Source organism: Martes martes (genome assembly GCF_963455335.1).
Source record: "Martes martes genome assembly, chromosome: X".
NCBI lineage: Eukaryota > Metazoa > Chordata > Mammalia > Carnivora > Mustelidae > Martes > Martes martes.
In genome coordinates, this window is record NC_137897.1 from 84,867,024 (window position 1) to 84,888,900 (window position 21,877).

Here is a 21,877-nt window from a genome sequence, read left to right on the forward strand (position 1 = left end):
CCTCCCCAAGAGGTGGTGAGGACTTGTCTCTAACGTGTGGGCTGGAAGGGCTTTGGAAGGCAGGTGCCGCAGCCGTCTTCGGGGCAGGAGCGGCGTGTCTGATTTTGTGTGCGAGCAGCATGAATGCAGCATCAGCCATGTGGGGCCTCGTGGGGCCTGGCCGGACTAAGGCACATGACCGAGGTCACCAGTCCTGGCATTCTGCTCTGCTCTGGTTTGCCTGGGGGACAGCTGGAGCTCTTGGCCAGTGGCATGAATGCTCCCACACTTGAGGAAGGCAACAGGATGACTTTCACACATGGCTCTGAGCGCTCTCCACTGGGACTGCTTGATTCCAGAGGGGTCCGTGTCCTCATGTCACCATACAAACCATGCTCAGTCCCACCTGCAGGCCTGGGTCAGGCCGCACCTCCTACAAGGAAGGCCCCGCTCGCTCCATTCCTCGCCATGACCCCCATCCATCCTTCATGAGTCCATTCAGGGTGCCACTTCCTTCATGAAATCTTCTCTGAGAACTCAGTGCCCATTCTGTACCCTCCCCCCAGATCTCCTGGTGGGGGAAACCTGGTGAGCACCGTCTGGTTTGAGGTCAGATGTGGTTGCCCATACCAACTCGGTTGGTGGCCAGTTATAAGTGGAGGCAGGGACCATGCCGTTGACTGTTCTGTCATCCCCTGTCACCTCTCCGGGGACTAGGCACGTGGTAGATGCTTAGGAATGACAGCAGGCTCTGGACCCAATGGGAAGGCAAGATTGAGCAACTCCAAACAGCTTTTCCATTGGATGGCCTCCCCCATCACCTCCCAAGGGCTCTAGCCTTGACCCACCCCCAAAACCCTAGGGCAGAGAAATCCCATCATGAACAGGTGGGGATTGGTCAATCCCTCCTTGTCTAGCCCCCCATTAGGTAGAGATGGCTGAACTGGCAGAAGCCAGAGAAAGCCTCAGGATGGTGAACGCTCACTCTACCTCCCTTGTCCCTGCAGGTCACCGAAGTGAATTTGAACAACATGCTGTGTCCGGCCATCTCAGACCCATTCTACGGCCCCTGGTATCGCATCTGGGCCTCGGGACACCAGACTCTCATGACCATGACCCACGGGAAGCTGGTCATCCTGTTCTCATACATGGCTGGGCCCTTGTGTAAATATCTGCTGGATTTGCTCCGGCTTCCAGCCAAGAAAATAGACTGAAGGTGCTTGTCTTTTTTTTTTTTTTCCTCCCTGAGGAAGCAAGTCCTGACTTGACTTGGAGAACACCCAGTTCTTGATGAAATCATGGGGAGAGGGCAGTAGGATGTTTGGTGTATTTCTTTTTCCCCTCCTCTCTGTCACTTTCTTCCACCGTGCTTCCTTCCCCAGCTCTAACCCCCAGGACATCTCCTGGAGCCTGGGGGTGGGGGATCGTGCCAAGGGCTGGATTCTTCCTCCTCCTCCCCTTTGGCTCTTCCTCCCTGCTCCTAGTGGCCTTACGTGGGCGATGGTAGTCAGTGGTTTTCACTCTGCTTGTTGGTGCTTTAATGACAGCTGGTTGAGGGGATGGGGAACAACAAGCAGCAGTTCTCTTGGCACTGAAGTGATGAGATTGGGTTGGGTTTCATTTCTCCACTGCCAGGGACCTCCAGGCTTACTCTGGGGTCCCCCTTTGTCTCCAGCACAGCCCCCACCATAATGGGACCGAGGCCTTGTTTCTATACCAGCGGCAAGCCGAGAGCCAAGGGATTTCCCAGCTCTTGGCCAAAATAGAACCTGCCAGAGTCTTCCCACTGGTGTCCCATGACTCAAAGCAAGCAGCCAACCAGCCACTCCCTCCAAGATGCTGCCTGTGTTGGGAGGTGGGGGCACTCCTTGGCCCCAGGGCTAGATTCCATTGAGGGGAATGGAGAGCTGTTGGGATAGCAGATCCAAAGTGAACAAGTTGAAAATATCCACCACTCTTACTAGGCAGGACCCTGGGTAAATTCTGCCTGAGGGAGCCAAAAAGTGACCCATATCCCTATCAGAAGTGAGCGTTAGAAATTAATCAATGGAAGTGATAACTTGAGAAAACTGTGATTTGAATCATATGCTCCATTTTAGTTGAATGTTTGATAGTAGATGCCATTTTAATCTTGAATACCCCTTAAATATTTCTCTCTCTCTAAAAGGCAGCTTCAGGGAAGGGTGAGCTGGAGTTGGGTTTTTTGCTTTTTGGGTTTTTTTTTTTTTTAATTTGTTTGCTCCCTTGTTTTTGGATGTTTGAACTCAGAGAATCCTTGGGTCAGGGGCCCATCTCCGCAGGGGCTCCTATCCATGCATTCTGTGCTTTCACAGGCTATGTCAGCATCCTGGGTTGGGGGAAGATACAGATCCTGCTGGTGTTGTTACCCTAGGGCCATGTATCATCACCGCAGCCAGATTCCATGCCGAATTGTTTCACATGGTGGGGCTTCACACACTTCCCTGCCGACCTGGCCCACCCCCAAAGCCAATGTCTGGGTTGCAAAGGAGGTACCAAGAAATCAGGTCCCCATGGGTGCAGGTTCAAGTGCTTCAAAAGGAAAACCTTTGGCATAAAGACTTGAGCTCAGTCACACAGACTTCAAGGAGAGAACCAGTGGCTGGGCATTTGCTGACTCCTTGTGGGTTTTAACTAAGAACAGGTTTGCCTAAGAACAGAAAACCTGGTTCGATGACTTCCTCTGATGGCCCTACCCCCCGCCCCACTCTAGGCAACCCAGTAGTCCTGGCCTGGGTCCCGTATTCCAGGTGTTACTGTACTGTAAAGACCTAGATTCAGCTTCAGTGACTCGGTGGTCGTGATCTGAGCAGACAGACCTACAGAAGGCAGCGGGGTGCAGGAGAGTCTCTTGGAGCAAGGTGAGGTCTGGGAAGCAGCTGCGGGAGGAGCTGCCCTGCTGCAGAGGCTGCTGGCACAGGGGACGATCAGTTCCCAGGACGTGGGGGAGCTGGAGGGGGAACACCGAGTACTCTTACTCCCCTTGACCTCCTCATGATGTACTCCATTTTCTGCCTCTCCCTCCCCCCAAGGGCTTGGTCAAGTTTGTCTCAGTGTCTCTCACCATAGGGTTGTCCTCTGGAAGGGGTCCCTCTTGAGCAGCTGGATCCACCCTGGCGATCATCGAGCTGCTGCGTGTAGGGATGACTGATAAGAAAACACGCAAGGCCTCAGTGCCCCTTGGCTCTTTACAAAAGGAGAGATTAAAAGGAGGTCACAGGAGGAGCCCCTGGCGGCACGTTCTGTCTCCTTCCAGAACACGGAGTCCTGTAGGCGGATGCTTGGCATCCAAATGCCGCGGTGGCGCAGAGACTCTGCACGCTTGCCCTTCCTCCCTGTCTTTGGGGCATGGGTGGCCAGTCAGCCCAGTCTTTCCAGCGGTGGCATGCTTCTAGAAGCTCGCCTTTTCCCTGGCTATGGCTCGGTGCCCTATTCTGGCTGGTCCTCTCTGCTGCCTGGAAGGAAAGAAGGAAGGGAAAGAAGCCATGTGCCTGGCTGGGGCAGAGGCAGCTCCACCTTTCAGGGAAAGAGGGAGCAGCAGGGGGAGCCCTAGGGCCAGGGGGGCTCAGAAACAGGCAGACAAAGGGGACCCGCGGCTTCTATTCAAGGGGTTGGGGTGTGGCAAGTACCTGACATGGTCTGAGCCCACCTAAGGCAGCCTGCCTTGGAGGGTGGCCCCCCATACCAGGGGGCCCAGGCTTCCCAGCTCCTGCCTAGGGCTTTCCTGGTGGCACCAAGGAGGTTCCCTGGCCACCTTGGCCAACTTTTCAGATGCCATTTGCCAGCGTGGGGGAGATCACCGTGTGTGTGTGTGTGTGTGAGAGAGAGAGAGAGAGAGAGAGAGAGAGAGTCTGAGAGCGTAGGCAGCAGCTCAGAATAGCAGAGATGATAGCACCTGCTTATAGCCCCATCCCTGTTCCCAGTATTTGGTTCCATACACCAAATATGGTCTGGCCCATTTTCTTCCCAGAGGCCCGGGAACGGGTTCGTTTGTCTGCTTGGAGGACGGTGGGGTTCAGCGGGACGGTCGGCTGACTTTGCCGTCTGCTACCTCCAGCCTAGCCTCCGTCAGGGTTCTGCAGTCCGTACTCCTTGCTAATTCAGCGTTGTGTGGTGTGGGCCCAGCTCCCCTCCTCCTCATCACCAGCAAATGGTCAGTCTATCTCTGCACATTGGTGTTGGGGCATGGTGGGGGTGGGGGTACCCGAAAGTCCTTCCTCTCCCTCTCTGGGCCAAAAAGACCTCCCTGGATTTGTTGCCTTTGATCCAGAGTTCTCTGTCCTCTTTGGGAGACTGAGGGGGCGGTAGGGGAGGAGACGAGGGACAAGATGCGGGTGCTGGTTTCAGTAGATCAGCAGGCCCCCATGTGGAGAGGGGTCCCTCACTGCAGGCCTTGCCCTACCCTGCCCTGTCAGACGGGGCAGAGTCCGCGAGAGGGAGTGAGCCGCCACCTTCTGTATATAGAGTGAACCAGTCTGTGCTCAGGAAAACCTAGTCACTTGTGGTTGCTCTTGTCTATGACTTTTTTTTTTTTTTTTTTGGTACACTGGTTTGCTCCTCATGGCAAGAAACAAAGCAAAGCAAAAGTCGTCTCAAGCAAAGCTGTTGTTTTGGGAACTGGCTTTCTTTCGGTGTGAGTTTTGTACTATGAAGAATTCTTCATTTATATCCGTGTTATTGTGGTAGAGAGAATGAGATAGTCTGATTTTTGCCGGGAAATTGGCAAACGCCTCTGCCCTGGGCTCACTCTTCCTTCCTTCCCCATCCCCAGGTAAATCTGCTGTGTTGTGGGCAGACCCCCCGGCACTCCGCATACCCCCTCCTGAGGGCCCCCTGTAGAACCAGTCTTCTCAAGCTCCTAGACAGCAGCAGGGGGACTATTTTTGCCAAGCTGGTTCTCAGGTGCTCTGTGCTGCACCCCCCACAACCAGTTTGCCCACTTCCCTGGGACATTTGGTAATGTGTTTTCTCTGTTTTGTAAAAGCCTTTTGATTGTGTACGGAAATAGTTTCTGCAGTCACCTTTGGAAATAAATGGTCATTAAATTGTGTACCTAGCATTCTAGAATTTTAGTCTTAGGTGTTTCTGTGGTTGAAGATCCCCGAATAATAAAGGACCCCCTGACCATGGGACTTCATGTTACAATGTTTTCTTCATTTACTCTCATTAAAAGATTCATGAGAACCTAGGCGTCTTGGCCTTCCTTCCCAGAACCCTCTCGGAAGTCCCTCTGCTTTGAAAAGGAGACCAAAGGGGCCATTCGCACCCCACACCGTGGTGGACCACCAAAGGGCAGCTCTGCCCTGGGAGCCACGCACCCAGAAATTCCCACGCATGCTGCCTGCTTCCACCAGCGACACAGGAAGTCTTTTGCTCTTGGCAGGGACTGTCTTCTGGGGCCATCCGCTGGCTTCATCCAGCACCCCGCCCCGCCAGGCGCACTGGGCCAGGCTATAATTAAGCCAGGGCCATGCAGTTTTGGGGCCACAGAACCGCTAGCTCAGGCTGAGCCACGTCCCCCGGTTCTCCACCTGTAGAAGGATGGCTACATCCGGGTGCCCGGCAAGGCGCTAAATCCCTGCACACACATTCCCTCCTGTGATCCCTGCAGCAGAAGGCCGAGCTGGCTGGTAATGCTGTCCCCAGTGGATGGGCAGACACCCAGAGAGCAGTCTCTGGGAGAATGCTGGGTGTTAAGTTCCACAGCCCATGTGCTTTGTGCTCTCCCAGGACTCTGCTGCCCGTCTGGGGGGCTGTGATTACTGGGCCAAACCCTGCCCGGGGACCCCCAGCCCCGAGAGGAGTAGGAGTAGAGCCAGGCGGCAATGTGGAAGGCAAGAGAGAGGAAGGGGAGCCCCACGAATGTGCAAAGCAGAGGAGCCAAACCCATCCTGTGACCCCGGGGAGAGCCCCAGAACATAGCCGAAATGCACAGGGGTAAAGGGGGGCAAGAATTGGCCCAGAACAGAAAGATGGGTCACATGGCCTTTCTACATGTCTCCCTTTTTAGAAAGAGCTGGATGGCAGTGACCTAGGCCGTGCCTTCTCTGCCCTGGGCCTTCTCTGCTCCAGTCTGGCCCCCCCTACTGCAGGCGACAAATGCAGATCCGACTGCACAGCTTCCCTCAGCCCTGTAAACATCTGCCCCCACAGCCCCATGTACCCCAGGACCACACACAGGGAGAGACCCTTTGCTCCCAACATCTCCTGGTCCACTTTTCCCGCTGGCTGTCTTCCCCTTCGCCTTTTTTCTTTGCATGGGTCTCTCAGTTCCCCGGTCTCCCTTCTTGTCCAAAAGCCTGAGCTCAAGTGTCTGCTCCTGGGCCAGGCTTCCCTGAGCCCCGGTCTGACTTAGGTACCTCTCAGCTTGGCTTTTGCCGCTGCCTGCTCCCTGCCACCCCGCTCCTGTCCCGCTCCTGGTTCTCACTGCAGGTTCACCCCCAACTAGGCAGTGCATTCCGGCTGTCTGTCCCTCTGCAGACTGAGCTCCTGGAGGACAGGGTGGGGACTCATTCATTCTCCTGTCCCCGGCACAGGACCTGTTCCATAGCAGGTGCTCAGTGACCACCCAGCTCATCCCAGAGAGATGCAACACGGTGGGCGGCTGCACTGCCCCCCGAGGGAGGAACTCTGCCACATCAGCTGTCCCTCACCCCATGGGCTCTCCCATGTGGAGCTGTGTGCCTTTCTGTGGGCCTCCGCGCCCAGCCTTCTCCGGGCCCCTGGGTGGAAGGTAACCAAGGCTTCCAACTTCTTCTCCGTATCTTTGCTAGCTGTTCAGTCCCCACCAGGGTCACCCCTCTGTTCCCTGGGCTGCACGGAGTTGGTATTGGCATGGCCAGAGCCCCTCTGAGGGGGAAGGAGTGGCTTGGGATGGTTACACCGTGATTATCCCTCACTGAGTTTTCCCCTTGTCCTGCTTTGCCGAGGCCAGTGGAGGGGCAGAGATCCACGTCAGTCTGACAAACGCAGTGGCTTATTCAAAGGATATGTGGTTTGCTAACCTTGGCAACGGACAAGGCAGGCCTCGTCCAAAGTCAAGGACTCTCTGTTACCGCCAATCTCCACCCCCCCTCCCAGTCAGCGTTTGCCCAGCATCTGGATGGCACATCTGGGGTGTCTGAGCCGCCTGGCAAAGAGGGCTCAGCGTCTGCCGGGGAGGCGACAGGGAAGGCCACTCCTGTGGCTCCCGGATGGCCCAGAGGGCTTGGCCCTTTGCAGCCGATGTCCTCACTTCAGCACAGCTCCTCCTGCATCTCAGCCAGCCAGTAGCCCTGGAGTCTCACGACGAGGCAGGTCTTGGCAAGGAGGTCAGACGCTTCCTTGACCAAGCTCTGATAGGTCATGGGGCCAGTGGCGTGAGCTGCGTGGGTGTTCTTTCCAGCGACGCCTCCCCAGCTGCCCCTCTGCTCCCTGGTCTCTCCTGCCTCTCCCCACTCTCCTCGCCTTCAAGGGGTTGGCAGGGGTGCTGCCTGCTTAGGCTGTCCCTGTGGCTGTTTCTTCCCTACTTTCCAGGAGTCCCCAATGCCTTCCCTAGGAAATTTTTAGAAGGCGGCTCTGGGCTCTCGGGTTTCCTGCCCGCCCTGGGAATGGAGGGACCTTCCTGTGCCGTCCAGAACACACCCCCAGATTTCGAGAACATTGGAGCTGACAAGATAGAGAACCTCAAAGACAGGAGCCTGTAGATTGTCCTGTGTTAGAATCATCGCGGGAGTTTAACCGCACTCCCAGTGCCCAGGCCTCACCCCAACTCATGATGCAAAGCAAACTTTTGTTTTGTTTTGTTTTCACTTGAGGCTTCCAGGCTGGGTTGTGAGTCATCTCTTTGCCCTGACCCTCTACTCCCGGGCCTCTTATAAATGAGATTTTTAAGACCTGCCAAAAAGGTCTGAAGAATAATACCAAAATTCAGCTTCCTAAAAAGAACCTTGCTGACACAGTGGGAGCCCCCTCACTCTGGAAACTTGAAGAGTGTTCCTCAGAGCCACAAGGGGTCTGGAGAGGCCACCTGGGGATGAGGGATGGGTGGGGGCTGGGCATGTGAGGTTCTGGCCTTTTTCTCTTGCTTCACCTGGAACAACTCCCAATTTTGTTCCGTTCGATACCTTAAGGTTCTGTAAATAATTCCATCAGGAAAGACGTTGAAGTCACTTCTTTCCACGCTCACCAGCCCTCGATTGCGGTCGTCATGTGATAGTTGAAGAAACCACTGGAGTAGCACTCCGCTGTTCTCCGCCCCCTCTAAGGCCCCAGGTGCCCTTGGCCGAATCTTACCTCTCTCAACTCCAAGGTGGCTGTGGGACACCCAGGGAGAAAGATGGCTTTGTAAAGGCCTGTTTGGTGTCAGAGAGGGGCCCTATTTCCAGACACTGTAGTTACGATGCTTATTCTCAGAGCACAAAGGGTCTTTGGGGTTTTGACTACACTTACCCACTGTGCCTTAATGTGCCCTGTGTGGTTGGGCATCTCTGGGGTGTGTAGCAGAGGTGATGCCTCGGTTTTGTTTTGTTTTGGTTTGGGTTTTTTTTTTTTTTTTTTTTTTAGTGCTATTCCATTCTTAGATGCCTCAGTTTTAAACAATGTTTCTGTATTTCATGGACTCTAAGGCCTCTCCGTCCTCTTTTTTTTTTTTGAGTTTTAACATCTCTAAATCTGGGCTGCAGCTTACAATCCATGGCATGACATAGTTCGAGCAGAGCTCAGTTTCTTTTCCAGAGGCAGATAAACTGGGGACAACTTACAACCCAAGGTGCCTTAGAGTAGCTGAGATGCCAGAATTGTTCCCTTTAATTCCCCTTGCTGGCCCCCAGGAGAGTCACCCTCCTGGTAGAGGAAACCCTTTCGGAAAAACTTACAAACTTCAACACTCCATCTCCTCCTCCTTTCCTGCCAGCGTCCAGGCAGGCCAGGCAAGCTCTCTGCTTCCTGACCAGAGGGGGGCTCACTTTGCTGGGCTGCCTCTTGGGGCAGATGGTTTGTGGGCCATGGAGGGGAGGGGGCGGAGCACACCTGCATAAGAAAACCCATGGTGCCAACCATCAGGGACAGAGGGAGGGAGGGAAGGAGGAAGCCAGAAAGAGAGTTGGGTAGGGAGCCAGAAAAGCCAGGCTTGCCATCCCCGACAGCTCTGGTTTCTTTATTTCCCAACCACAACCTGGCCAGACAGCTCAGCCTGCTTCCGTGGGGAATTCCCAGGGCCAGTCATCGCCAGAGGTGAGCCAAGAAGGCTGTAGGGGGCAGGAGCCCAGCCTTGCTCTGAACTCCTGGGGTTGACATGAGCAGCTGTCTGGCCCGCATGGAGGAAGACAATGATTTCCTCACCTTGTCCCACAAGGCAGAAGAGTTAGGCAGTGGGCCTTTCAAGGAAAAGCAGCACCTTGGCCTGGAGCAGCATGAGCCATGGACATTGACCACAGTGGGAAATGGCCACCAACCTTCCCTGGGTGCTGGCAGCCACTCTCATTAACCTTGGCCTCTGTGGCCTTTAGGCCAAGCTCTTCCAGAAGGGGAAGGAGTGTCTGCAGGGAGACCCAGGGATACTTGGGCACAGAAAGCAGTATGTGGATATCCCCTCCTCCCCCCCAACCCCCCCACCCCCTCACAAGAGCTTAACAAGACATGATCAGCCTGGATTACAGCTGCCCTCATATAACTGGGTTAAAGTGTTGGCCTACTTAGGCCCCTCCTGCAGTGGCCTCCTTCAAAGCTGATGAGGCCGATTAGGAGGCTATTTCTGAGCCCTAGTTGTGTACCCAGAAGCCTGAGGGCCATCCTCCCTGTGACAAGAAAGACAATAACTAAGGCTAGACAGCCAAGGGCAGAGTCTGCCGTGCCTGTGGGAGAGAAGTGCTGTCAGACCTCGTGTGTCCTTGTAAAAGAAAAAGTCAAATAACGTCAAATCTAAGTGCTTGGACTTTGAACTTCAAAAACCCAAACCAACCAGTTTTCAGCCAAGGACCTTGTTCCTTGTCTTTGCCATCTCCAGCCCTAGAGAGGGTTGGCAGAGTGTCAAGTCAAAGCCTTCAGTGATAGTCACCAGCCTCCATTAAGTAGGTTCTGGGCGTTTGAGGGAGATTGCGATTTAACTTCTCTGAGTCTCAGTTTACTCGTCTGTAAAATGGCAATAATAATAGTGCCTACCTCACAGAACTGGGGGGAAGATTGAAGAGATAAGGCACAGAAGGCACTTGGCACAGGGCCAGCACATCGTAAGCACTGTTTCCATCAATGTTAAATGCTGTCTGCTGTCATTGCCACCACTGCCACCACCACCATTGCCACCCTCATCCTCATCCTTATCCTCATCCAGACATCAGTGTGAATGCCAGAAAGCTCAGTCTCTGGAGCCTGACAAACTTGGTCTGAATCCTAGCTCTGCCATTTTATAGCTGGGTGGCCTTAGACAGTTGATAATTTCTTTAACTAGATTCTTGTGCTTTAAGATGGGAACTTTATAAGGCTGTTGGAAAGTACATACCATGGTCCTCATCACACAGGAAGCACTCAGTGAAGGTTGGTTATTTTAATTATTTAAAAGGCGTGATCAAGACCAGTGGTTGCCGGGGGCTGGGGTAGGGAGAGATGAATAGATGAAGTAGGCTTTTTGGGGCAGTGAAACTGCTCTCTGTATGATAATATAATGGTAGACACATGTCATTAAACATTGATCTGAATTCATAGAATGTACAGCATCAAGAGTGAACCCTAATGTAAATGCTGGACTTTGGGTGATAATGACATTATCAGTGTAGGTTCATCAGTTGTAACAAATACACCTCTCTGGGGTGGGGGGGTACTGATAGTGGCGGGGTCAGGGGAGAGGCCATTTGCAGAGAGCAGGGTGGCAGGCAGTGAGTATATGGGAACTCTGTTTTCTGCTTAACTTTGCTGTGAACCTAAAACTGCATTAAAATTACAGTCTGTTTGAAAGGAAAGAAAAACAAAAAGGTGATCAAACTAGATTGTTATAAATTTAGGATATTAACATAATCCCCATGGTAACCACAAAGAAGATAAATGAAAGATACAGAAAAGGACAAGGGAATCAAAATGATTCACAAGAAAAAAAAATCAGACATAAAAGAAGGCAGTAATGGAGGAACTGAGGAATGAAAAGAGATATGCCACATAGAAAACACATAGCACAACAGCAGAAAAAAAATCCTTCATTATCAGGAGTCACTAAACGTAAATGGGTTAAACTTGCCAATTAAAAGAAAGATTAGCAAAGTGGATGACAAAGACAAGCTCTATATGCTGCTTACAAAATACTCAGTGTAGACCCAAAGACACAAATAGGTTGAAAGTGAAAGGATGAAAAAGATATTCAGTGGAAATAGTGGTCACCGAAGGAGAGCTGGGGTGGCTAAATCACAGCAGGGCAGATAGATTTTAAGTGAAAAATTGTTATAAGAGGCCAAGAAGAGCATTTTTATTGATAGAAGGATCAATTCATCCAGAAGTTGTAACAATTATAAACATAGACACCAAACAACAGAGATTTAAAAGATATGAAGGAAACTGACAGAATTGAAGGGAGAAATAGACAGTTTTACAATAATAGGTGGCAACTTCTGTACCCTGCTTTATATAATAGATAGGACACTTAGACAATAGATCAATAAGGAATAGAGGACTTGAACGGCACTATAAACCACCTAGACATCAAAGTCATACACAGCATACTCTACCCAACAAGAGCAGAGCACACATTCTTCCCCAGTGTACATGGAACATCCTCCAGGATGGGCCATATGTTAGGACATAAAGCAATTCTCAACAAATTTTAGAAGATGAAAATCATACAGAGTATCTTCTCTGACCAAATGGAATGAAACTAGAAATCAATAACAGAAGGAAAACTGAAAAAAAAAATCCCACAAATATGTGGAAATTAAGCAATATACTCTTAACCAGTGGGTTAAAGAAGTCACTAGGGAACTTAGAAAATGTTCTGTGATGAATGAAAACCCAGTATACCAAAACACACAGGATATAGTGACGGGCAGGTTCAGAATTGAATTTGTAGCTGTAAACACTTACATTAAAAAGGAAGCTTTGAAATCAACACCTTAACTTTATACCTTGAGGAACTACGAAAAAGAAAAATTAAACCTGAAGCCGACAGAAAGAAGGAAATAATAAAGATGAGGACAGAGTTAATGAAAAAAGAATAGAAAAAAAAATGAAGTCAATGAAACTGATAGCTGGCTCTTTAAAAAGTTCAACAAAATTGACAACACTTGAGCTACACTCATTAGAAGAAAAAGGCATAAATAACTAAAATTGGAAATGAAACATGGATGTTACCACCAACCTTACAAAAATTTTAAGGATTATCAAAGAACTCTATAAGCAGCTGTATGCCAATAAATTAGATAGTCTTCAGGAAATGGACAAGTTCCCAGAAACACACAAATTACCAAAATTGACTCAAGAAAAAATAGAAAAGCTCAATAGACCTGTAATAGATAAAGAGATGGAATGAGAATCAAAAACCTCCCAACTAGGAAAAACCCAGGATTCACTGGTGAATTCTACCAAACAGTCAGAGATTTGACAGTAATCCTATTCAAACTCTTCTAAAAAACAGAAGAAAAAGCAACACTTCCTAACACATTCTATAAAGCCTGCAGTACCCCAATACAAAAGCCAGACAAAGATACCATAAAGAAAGAAACCATGGACCAATATCCATTTTGAGTATAGACACTAAAGTCCTCAACAAAATATCATCAAACAAAATCCAACAGCACATTAAGAGGATCTTACACATGACCATGTGGAATTTATCCCGGACATGAAGGGGTGGTTCAACATAAGAAAATCAACCAGTGGAGTGCCTGCATGGCTCAGCCAGTTAGGCTTCTGACTCTTGATCTTAGCTCAGGTCTTGATCTCAGAATCGTGAGTTCAAGCCCTGCATTGGATTCCACATTGGATATGGAGCCTACTTAAAACATCAAGCAGTGTTAAGTACACCACATTAATAGAAGAAAGGAGAAGTGATCATTTCAGAAGGCAGAAAAGGCATTTGACAAAAGGCAACAAGCTTTCATGACAAAAACATCAAACAAACTAGGAATCAAATGCAAGTACCTCAATATGATAAAGGGCATTTATGAGAAACCCACAGCTAACATCATATCCAGTAGTGTAAGACTGAAAGTTTTCCCCCGAGATGACACCCAAAATGGAAAGGAAGAAGTAAAACTATATTTGCAGGTGATACGATTCTCTCTATATAAAATCCCATAACACACACACACACACACACACACACACACACACGTAGTGTATAATTAAGAAAGGAAGGAAGGTAGGGAGGAAGGGAAGAAAGGAAGGAAGGAAAAAAAGAAAAGAAAAAGAGAAGGACAAGAAAGGAAGAAAGGAAAGAAGAAAGAAAAAGAAAGACAAGGTTAGTTTAGTTGCCAGATATAAGATCAGTGCACTAAAATCAGTGGTGTTTCTATATGCCAGTAATGAATGATCTAAAAAGGAAGTTAAGAGAAACAATTCCATTTAAAATAGCACCCAAAAGAATAAGATTCCTTGGAATAAATCTAACCAAGGTGGTAAAAGGCTTATAACTGAAAACCATATTTATGAAAGAAATGAAAGAAGACAAATAAATGGGAAGGCATCTCATGCTCATGGGTTGAAAGACTTAATAGTGAGATGGCAACAGTCCCTAAAGCAATCTACAAATTCAAAGAGATCCCCATTAGAAATCAATTTTTTTTTTCATAAATGGAAAGGCCAACCCTCAAATATATAAGAAATCTCAAGGATCCTTGAATAGCTCAAACAATAGTGAAAAAGAAAAACGGGGCAGGGGGACTCACGCTTCCCAATTTCAAATCTTACTACAAAACTAGAGTGATCAAAACAGCGTGGTACTGGCATAAGGGTAGACATATAGACCAAGGAAATAGAACTGAGAGTCCAGAAAGAAGCCCAAACCTCCATGGCCAATTGATTTTCGACAGGGGTGCCCAGACCATTCCATGGGGAAAAGAATAGGTTTTTCAGTAAACAGTATCAGGATAACTGGATAACCATGTTCAAAAGAATGAGATTGGGGCCTCTCCCTCAAACCACATGTAAACATTAACCCAAAACAGATCAACAACCTAAACAGAAGGGCTAAAATTATTAAAAGAAAACATAGGGGTAAATCTTTATGATCCAGCACTTGGCAATTGATTCTCAGGTTTGACACCAAAAACATGAGCAACAGAAGAAAAACATAGATACACTGGATTTCATCAAAATAGAAAGTTTTGTTCATTAAAGGACATTATAAAGAATGTGAAAAAGACCAACTACAGAGTGGAATAAAGTATTTTCAAATTATTTCTCTGATAAGGGTTTAATATCCAATACACACACACACACACACACACACACACACACACACACCAGTATACATACATATGTATACCATTACAGTATACATATTGTATAAGACAAAAGACAAACAACCCAATTAAAAACTGGGCAAAGGACTTGAATAGACATTTTTCCAAAGAAGAACTACAAGTGGACAGATTAGCACATGAAAAGGTGTTTCAAACTCACTGGTCATTAACGAAATGCAAATTAAAATCACAGTGAGACATCAGTTCACACCCACAAGAATGACCATGATCAGACCAACTCTAACTGGGTATTGGTGAGGATGTAGTGAAACTGGAACCGGCATACACGACTGGTGGGAAAAGTTTGATGGTTCCTCCAAAAGGTAAACAGAGAATGATCTTATGAGCCAGCAATCCCAAGCCTAAGTATATACCCAAGAGAGATGAAAATGCATGTACCCACAGAAACTTAGACACAAATGTTTACAGCAGCACTATTCATAAGAGCCACATGTTTGAAACAGCCCAAATGTTCATTGGTGGATAAATGGATAAGCCGGTTGTGGTAGAGCCATACAATGAAATATCATTCAGCCATAAAATATCAGTGAGCCATGACTTAGATGGACCTCAAACACATTTTGCTAAGTAAAAGAAGCTAGGGACAGAAGGTCACATTTTGTATGACTCCATGTGTATGATATATATCCAGGATAGGTCAATTCCGGGAGAGACCAAAAGAAGATTAGAGGTTACTTAGGGGATGGGCAAGGGGAGAAGGAGGAGTCACCTCTTATGGGGATGGGGTGTTTTTATGGATTGATGAAAAAGTTTTAAACTAGAGCAAGCTTGTGGTTGCACGGCATTGTGAATCCACTAAATATCACTGAATTGTGTGTTTTGCAGTGGCTCATTGTACTTAATATGAATTTCATCTCAATAAAAGAAAATGTCAAACAAAGGAGGTGAAAAGAAGGGAGTTTCTTTTTACCTCGCAAGTGTCCTGGTACCCTGCTTGTGGGACTCACTGTGTAGCCTTCCTTAGAAACGAGGGTGTCGCCTGCACTTTCCCAGCCTCCAACTGACTATTAGCGATTTCGATTTGACCTTCTCCAAGCCTGCAGATTCTTCTGGAGTGGTATAAACCAAAATGGGGGAAGAAGGAGCCAGTTTGGTTCATCTACTCCACCAGAGCAATTTCGATTTGACCTTTTCCAAGGCCGCAGATTCTTCTGGAGTACAAAGAAGGAGCTAGTTCGGCCTGTCTACCCCACCAGAGCGATCCCACCCTACTTGAGTAGCAGTATCAACCCTGTGCCCCCCTTCCATCCCCATCATTCATGTGTACCATGGACCACGTCTGCTGGGCAAGGTAAACACAAACCAGGTCACCAAGGGGTATGGCTTCATGTACAGGGGTGACTATGGCCACCCACCACTGTCCCTGGCCAGAGTTCCTGGAATTCATTTGAATGTGTGAAGTGGAGAAAGTTTGGGGAAATGTGTGCATTACTCACACTAGTACTGCCCTTCCAGAAAGATGGGGTTTTCCCACTCTTTCCAGCCGAGACGCCCTTCCTACTCCGCCAGGATGCGTGGGGGTGGGCAATATGATTGCCTCATCCAGCTGTTTGCTCAACCCCCATCTCCTATGCCGATACGGGTTGACACCTACCATAACCTTGGATCATTCCAGAAGACCGCTGAGACAGAAATGCTGGTTCGATGGAAAGTGACTAGAGCACCTCCTAGTTTCAAAGCTGCTTGGTGTTTCAGCCATGACTCCCAACTCTCAGCAGCTTCTTGTTGGTTCAGGTGTGATTTACCTACTGTCTTGCATACTACTACTTGTGTTTCCTGTTTTACAAGAATCCAAATTGAATACTGCCTTCCTGCCTTCCTGCCTTCCTGGCCTACAGAGTTGGTGAAAGTTACACCGAGAGGGACTGTGATTTTCCTCTCTGGGTGGGTCACCCCTACCATCCTCTCTCTCCTCCTGCTCTGTGAATAATTTTTCCCCCTGCTACGGGATAATTTTTCAGCCAGTTGGCATACTATATAGGCTTTCTTCGGCTCCTCGGGCCTCCAGGATTCTTAGCACCAACAGCCCGGTCTTCATCCATGCTGTTCTCTCCCTCCCGGTTACGGGAAGGGCCCAAAGTCTTTGAGAGGGCAGCTTTGCAGCGAGAAGCACAACTCTCCGCCACCAAATGCCCTTCCGCGTGAACACAAACCTACTTCTGCGATCATACATTTTCTTTCTCAACCAGCGGGCGCATTGCCGCTAGGGAGCAAGATAGCTGGGGGGCCACAGGGGAAGCGACAACTCTGTTCAAGGGCCCCTCTGAGGTGGAAGCAATTTCGGGGGACCCTGTAAATCCAGCCGGATGTTGCCTGGGCCCCGGTCTGAACGACTTTGCCCAACTAGACCGAACTTGGATGCTCCCCACCAACTCTAAGCTCCGAGCAGACGGTTCATTTGTTTTCACGATATTAACGCTATCATCATTCTTAAACGAAGCACGGGGCCATGCCTCTGCGGGGACAGGCACTCAGGAAATATTGATGGATAACATTGAGCCTGACATTTGGGAGGAAAAGGCCGGAGCGGGAAAGGAGATGAGATGACAGCTTGCCAAAGGCTCTCAAGATACCTGGGCAGGTTGGGGCTCCGGCCGTGATCTTCAGATTGTCCTGTGGGACCTGGCATTCTGTTGGAACCAATTCAAGTTTCCATAAACATTCACTTCAAAAGAAAAAAAAAGTGTGTATAAATGTATGGTATTTAAAAACCAATACAACCTGAAAGAAACCCCTAACGCATCCCAGTGGGTTAGTGGGAGCGGTCGGGTGGCCTCATTTCTGTTCAAACCTCAGGAGTGATGCGTCTGCTGCCTGAACTTCTTGTAGACCTCGTGAAGGTGAAGACGGCTCCAGGATTTCATGGTTTAGGCCGAGGCACACCCACTGTCCTAAAACTAGAGGAGTAAGATACCCCCTTTTCTCTGTGCAAATCAGGACCTTCTTGCTGTTGGACAGCCCAGAGTACAGAAATCAATGGGGTGCTGAGGCTCTGCCTCCATCATCTGTTGCCCTGATTATAAATTTTTATAGTCCTCACCACAGCCTTTTCTCATTAGCTTTCTAAGGAACTGGTGTGCATTTGTAATTTAGAACAACAAAATACCGCTTTTAATCTTGAATTTGTAACATAATGAGATGTCAGCTGAGATTTTGATTAAAAAAGCGAAGAGAGCCTCCCACCGTGGAGGGAGACCAAAGGCTGAGCAAATGACCAGCTCCTTGTGACTCAGAAGCATCCTTCTAGAAGGGGAGCATGAACTCAAGGACGCCAGGGCGGTTGGTGCACGGTGGCACGTCTTGCAGCCACCGCCCAGCTGCACACTCTGGACGTAGCGCACCCTACATCTAACCTCTGTCGGGCTCATGTGATCATCTGTCATGGGGGAGATCTGCAAGCCTGGGTCACTGTTCAATTATATAAGGCACATGGCCTTTACCAGGCCTCTGGGCCAGTTCACTGAAACGATTTGTGACAGTCAGTGCAACCTGAACGTAATCTATTCAGGTTCATTTTTAAATCCAGTTGTAACCAAGTTCTTGGGGACAAGGTCAGCTGGCTTCAGAAGTGTACTTAATTAGGATCTAAGGCAGTTTCCTCCCCATCTTGAAAGATTTCTTTCCACATGCCTGGGGTCTGGAGCAGGAGATTGTCCCACAAGCTATAGGATTAAAGGGGGGGTGTCTTTTAACGTAGGAGCCCACGCCATCTCCCCGGGGCCCCCCTTGTGCGTGTCCTCCCATTCAGTTATTCCTCCTGCAGGCGAAGGCCTGGGCAAACAGAGGGGAAGCCGCGAGGGCTTTGCCCACACCCACAATTGTCTTGGCTCCTGGGGTCAGAGCTGCAGGAAGTGGGGGAAGCTGTCCTTCACCAGCACTCCCGACTGGCAGCTCTGAATCCGTGTGTGATTTCGCCACGGCCGACTGCCCCCAGCTCACTCCGATGGGACCCCTCGGGGCATGAGAGTGTTTTCCATCAACAGAGAGGAACGGCTGTGCCGCTCCTCTGAAGCAGCAGGGCTATTTCCAAGGTGCCTAGTGGGGCGTGAAATCCAGGGGGGAAATGCTGAAGCTCTGTGAAGAATTTAGGTAGGTGGAGTGTGATTGTTGAAGTTGAAATCCGTCCAGACCATTGAGTTAACCACTAATGCGATAAAAGTGAAGGCTGTGGGCTCGTGCAATTACTTCGTTCTACCTGAGCCTATTAATATTGTCTACATCGTTACCCCCCCCCCAAAAAAAATCCCATGTACCATTAACCATGAATGATGGAACTGGATAAACCTCGAGCAGATGGCTGCCTTAATGGAGCACTATTCAACACCGCAGTAGTCCTCCGGGATCTGAGATGGCTGTTTTTAGCCCCCGTGATTGACATCAACACGTGTCACCAAATTCACACGGGCAGCAGGGCTTTGGGGCAATGCAACAGAAAATCAGCCCGCGTGCATTCATGAGCAATTAATCCTGAAATATGCATGGGACGGCATAGGATTTAGAACTGAGACAGCAAATGATTTAGAAAGAGCCTGAGGTATTCGAGCAATGTCCTTGGTGGCCTTTCCATGGGGGAAGAGATAAGGCAACAGCTGGAAGAGAGGTGGCCCACCAAGAGCTTGCCGTCTCTCAATGTAGGCTGTTATCTGGCCCGGGAAGGTCAGCGGCACCAGCTGCCTTGCCCTCTACTCAAGATGGTTTCCCCAAACTCCAGCTAGGAGTAGAGTTCACCTCCTGCCACTCTGGAACTGGAAAAGTAACTGGGGACATCTTTTGGGTGTATGGTAGGCCTGCTGGGTGTGTGAGTGTGTACCCGCTCTGAGCAGCCACATCCGGGGCGTTTTCAGATTCCGTCCCTCCAGTACTGAGAACTTGGCAAAGCCTTGAGGGCAGAAGAGAAGAAAGGCTTCCCAACCTCCTGAGATGCTCTCACCCGGATAGCACTGCTAACTGTCCCCACCAGCTCGCAAGAGGGAAACACCTGGAAGAAATTTGGAGCTGGTGTGAGCACGGTTATGCTACCACCGGACTTCATGTCTGATGCCCACCCCAGATCCGCAGCCAGGGCGGACTGTCCCATAAAGGCTGGACTCAGTCACCAAGCCAGGATAGAGGGCCAGGCAAAAGGAGGACACAGGCAAATCATGGGGGAGGTGGGGAGCAGCTGCGGGCAGGTGAGGTTTCCGGAGCACCGGTTTGGAAAGAAATCAGCATCAGCTCCGAAGTATATCGTTTCCAAGTCTTCGGTGGCTAGTGTGGTGGCAAGAAGCCCCCAGGAGACCAAGAGCCTTATGATGAGGAGGGCAGGTTAAAGAAAGAGACACCAAATAGTAACTCAGTTTTTACATTTTATTGGGTAAATGATTTTAAAGATAGTAACAATAGTGTCAAAACTACTACAATATCTTTCCACAGCCATACCTTACAGACCCACATAAACCTTCTGATTTTTTCCTCTCACTCAGTTTTAATATTTTCAAGCTATACATATCATATAAAATGCCCATTTCCAATAGTTTCTTCAAACTATTAAGCAATTAAATGTGGAAGGAGGTTCTAGTTATACTTGGAAGGGGTTTCGGGTAATCTGCAATGTCTCACTGTAATCCAAAAACAGGTTACTAAGAACGAAGGAAAAGAAGAGCTACTCCAGGTAGCTTTTGCTCATTACGAGTCTCACCACTGTATCACCAAGAACTCAGTATGCTGGTGACGGATTCAAAGTAATTTCGGGGAACATACAAAACACTAAAATAACTTAGAAACTAGATCCAAATATTTCAAAAGTAATCAACTTTGATATACAAAAACAGTCAGAGGTGGTTACAAAAGTTTGTTTTCTCAGTGCGTCTATGTACCAGCGCAGTTACTGGGTCCAGAGCAAAATAAAAGGTTTCTCTTCTTCTGAAACAGTAATAAAAAACAAGGAAAACAGATCTTTGTATATAAAGGATCAATGCTGGTCTTCAGAATAATGTAATCGGAAACCCTTAAATTGAGAGGCACACAACGGGTTTCTGCTTTTAAAAAATAAAAGGAAAGTCACCAGTTTATTTCAATGGAGGAGGTGCTCACACCCCTCAAATAAACTTCATTCAATTGAACATCACTAGCAAAAATCACTTAGAAACTGTACAAAAATAAAAAAGTTAACACATTTAATCCTGCAAGGTTTTTGTAAGGACTGGAAGGCAGGCTTTTGGAGCAGCATCTGGGCATGGCTGGGGGCTTCTTTGGTTTGATCTAACACACGTAAGAGATGGAACCTATTCCAGATGACAGTTTCAAATTTCCTGCACATTTGGAGACACGAAAAGAGGCCAGTATACAAACTTCCAGTGTGCTGGGCATTGGGACTGTGTGTACTGGACTAGAAACTCTTACACCCGCTTGAAGGGGGCTGGGGGAAAGGAGAGCAAGCCTTGCACCTTCCTCCATCAAGTACACCGACCTCTCATGGTTAGGGGAGCCTAGGGCGGGGGCGGGGGAGCACACTCTCGTGCAGTCTGAAGGCCACTTAATGGGGGTCGGAGTGGGCTGGGGGCTTGGAGGGGAGGGCAGTTGTTCTTTTAGTATCTGGTACCTGGCTGATGTTGTTTAAGAATAAGAAAACCTTCCAGAAACGGAAGCCTTTTGCTACATACCAAAGTAAAACGCGTACTGTTTTCCCAGAGGGAAAAAAAATACCCAGTTGCATTTGAGAAACAAAACACAGAAATGGAACTAATTAACATTTAAAAGGGGGGGCAATGTAAACTTTGTGCTACTCAAATGAAGTTCAAGTATTACTTCTGAGCTGTTTAAAGATCACTGAACTTATACAATATTCTGGTGATAAGAGTGCAATTCACATTTGTGTTTCTGAACAAATAAACCACAACTGGGCTAAAACACAACCTGTGCAATCAGAATCTTCGTCTGAGTTAAAGACACATGCTACATATTTCAACATATTCCAAGTTCATTCAAAGCACAGACTTAACAGCTTTGTACTATACGATGAAGGTGAAAAGGGTCTAGCGTTTGTTTGAAGCACACCATTACGGTCTGCATGACACCCTTTATGCTACCAAGTCTTTTCAGTCAACAGCTATTTAGAGACAAAAAAAAAAAATGCACTGTGCATTAATCTGAAAACAAAAGGAGACAAAACTATCCTTTCCCCCCAAGCCATGGTGGGAAATATTGCTGACCTCGTCCTCTGAAGCCTGCAGGATGGTTATTTCTTCAGTATAACATTATTACACTGGTAAGAAAAAATCTGTAGAACATCTGCATATATCAAGAATTTTTTAAAAAATCTGATATGATTTTTAGAGTCCGCATGACCAGTCACGTGACCTGCTCAAGATTGATTAGCACCGTTAAATACAGAAACACACATATGTATGTATGTACGTGTAAGTAAATGTATACATACACACATATGTATGTCATAGATC

General features: G+C 48.4%; 1 protein-coding gene across 1 annotated transcript in view; it reads left to right on the forward strand.

Moving 5' to 3' along the window:
• The window catches only part of TMEM164 (transmembrane protein 164), a 163,815-nt gene extending 158,636 nt beyond the window's left edge, over positions 1-5,179 (forward strand). The window contains exon 7 of the mRNA XM_080794884.1: positions 987-5,179. Coding sequence (XP_080651010.1) covers positions 987-1,193 — 207 coding nt within the window. The 3' untranslated portion in view covers positions 1,194-5,179. The remainder of the gene's footprint in view (positions 1-986) is intronic.
• Positions 5,180-21,877: the final 16,698 nt, after the last annotated feature.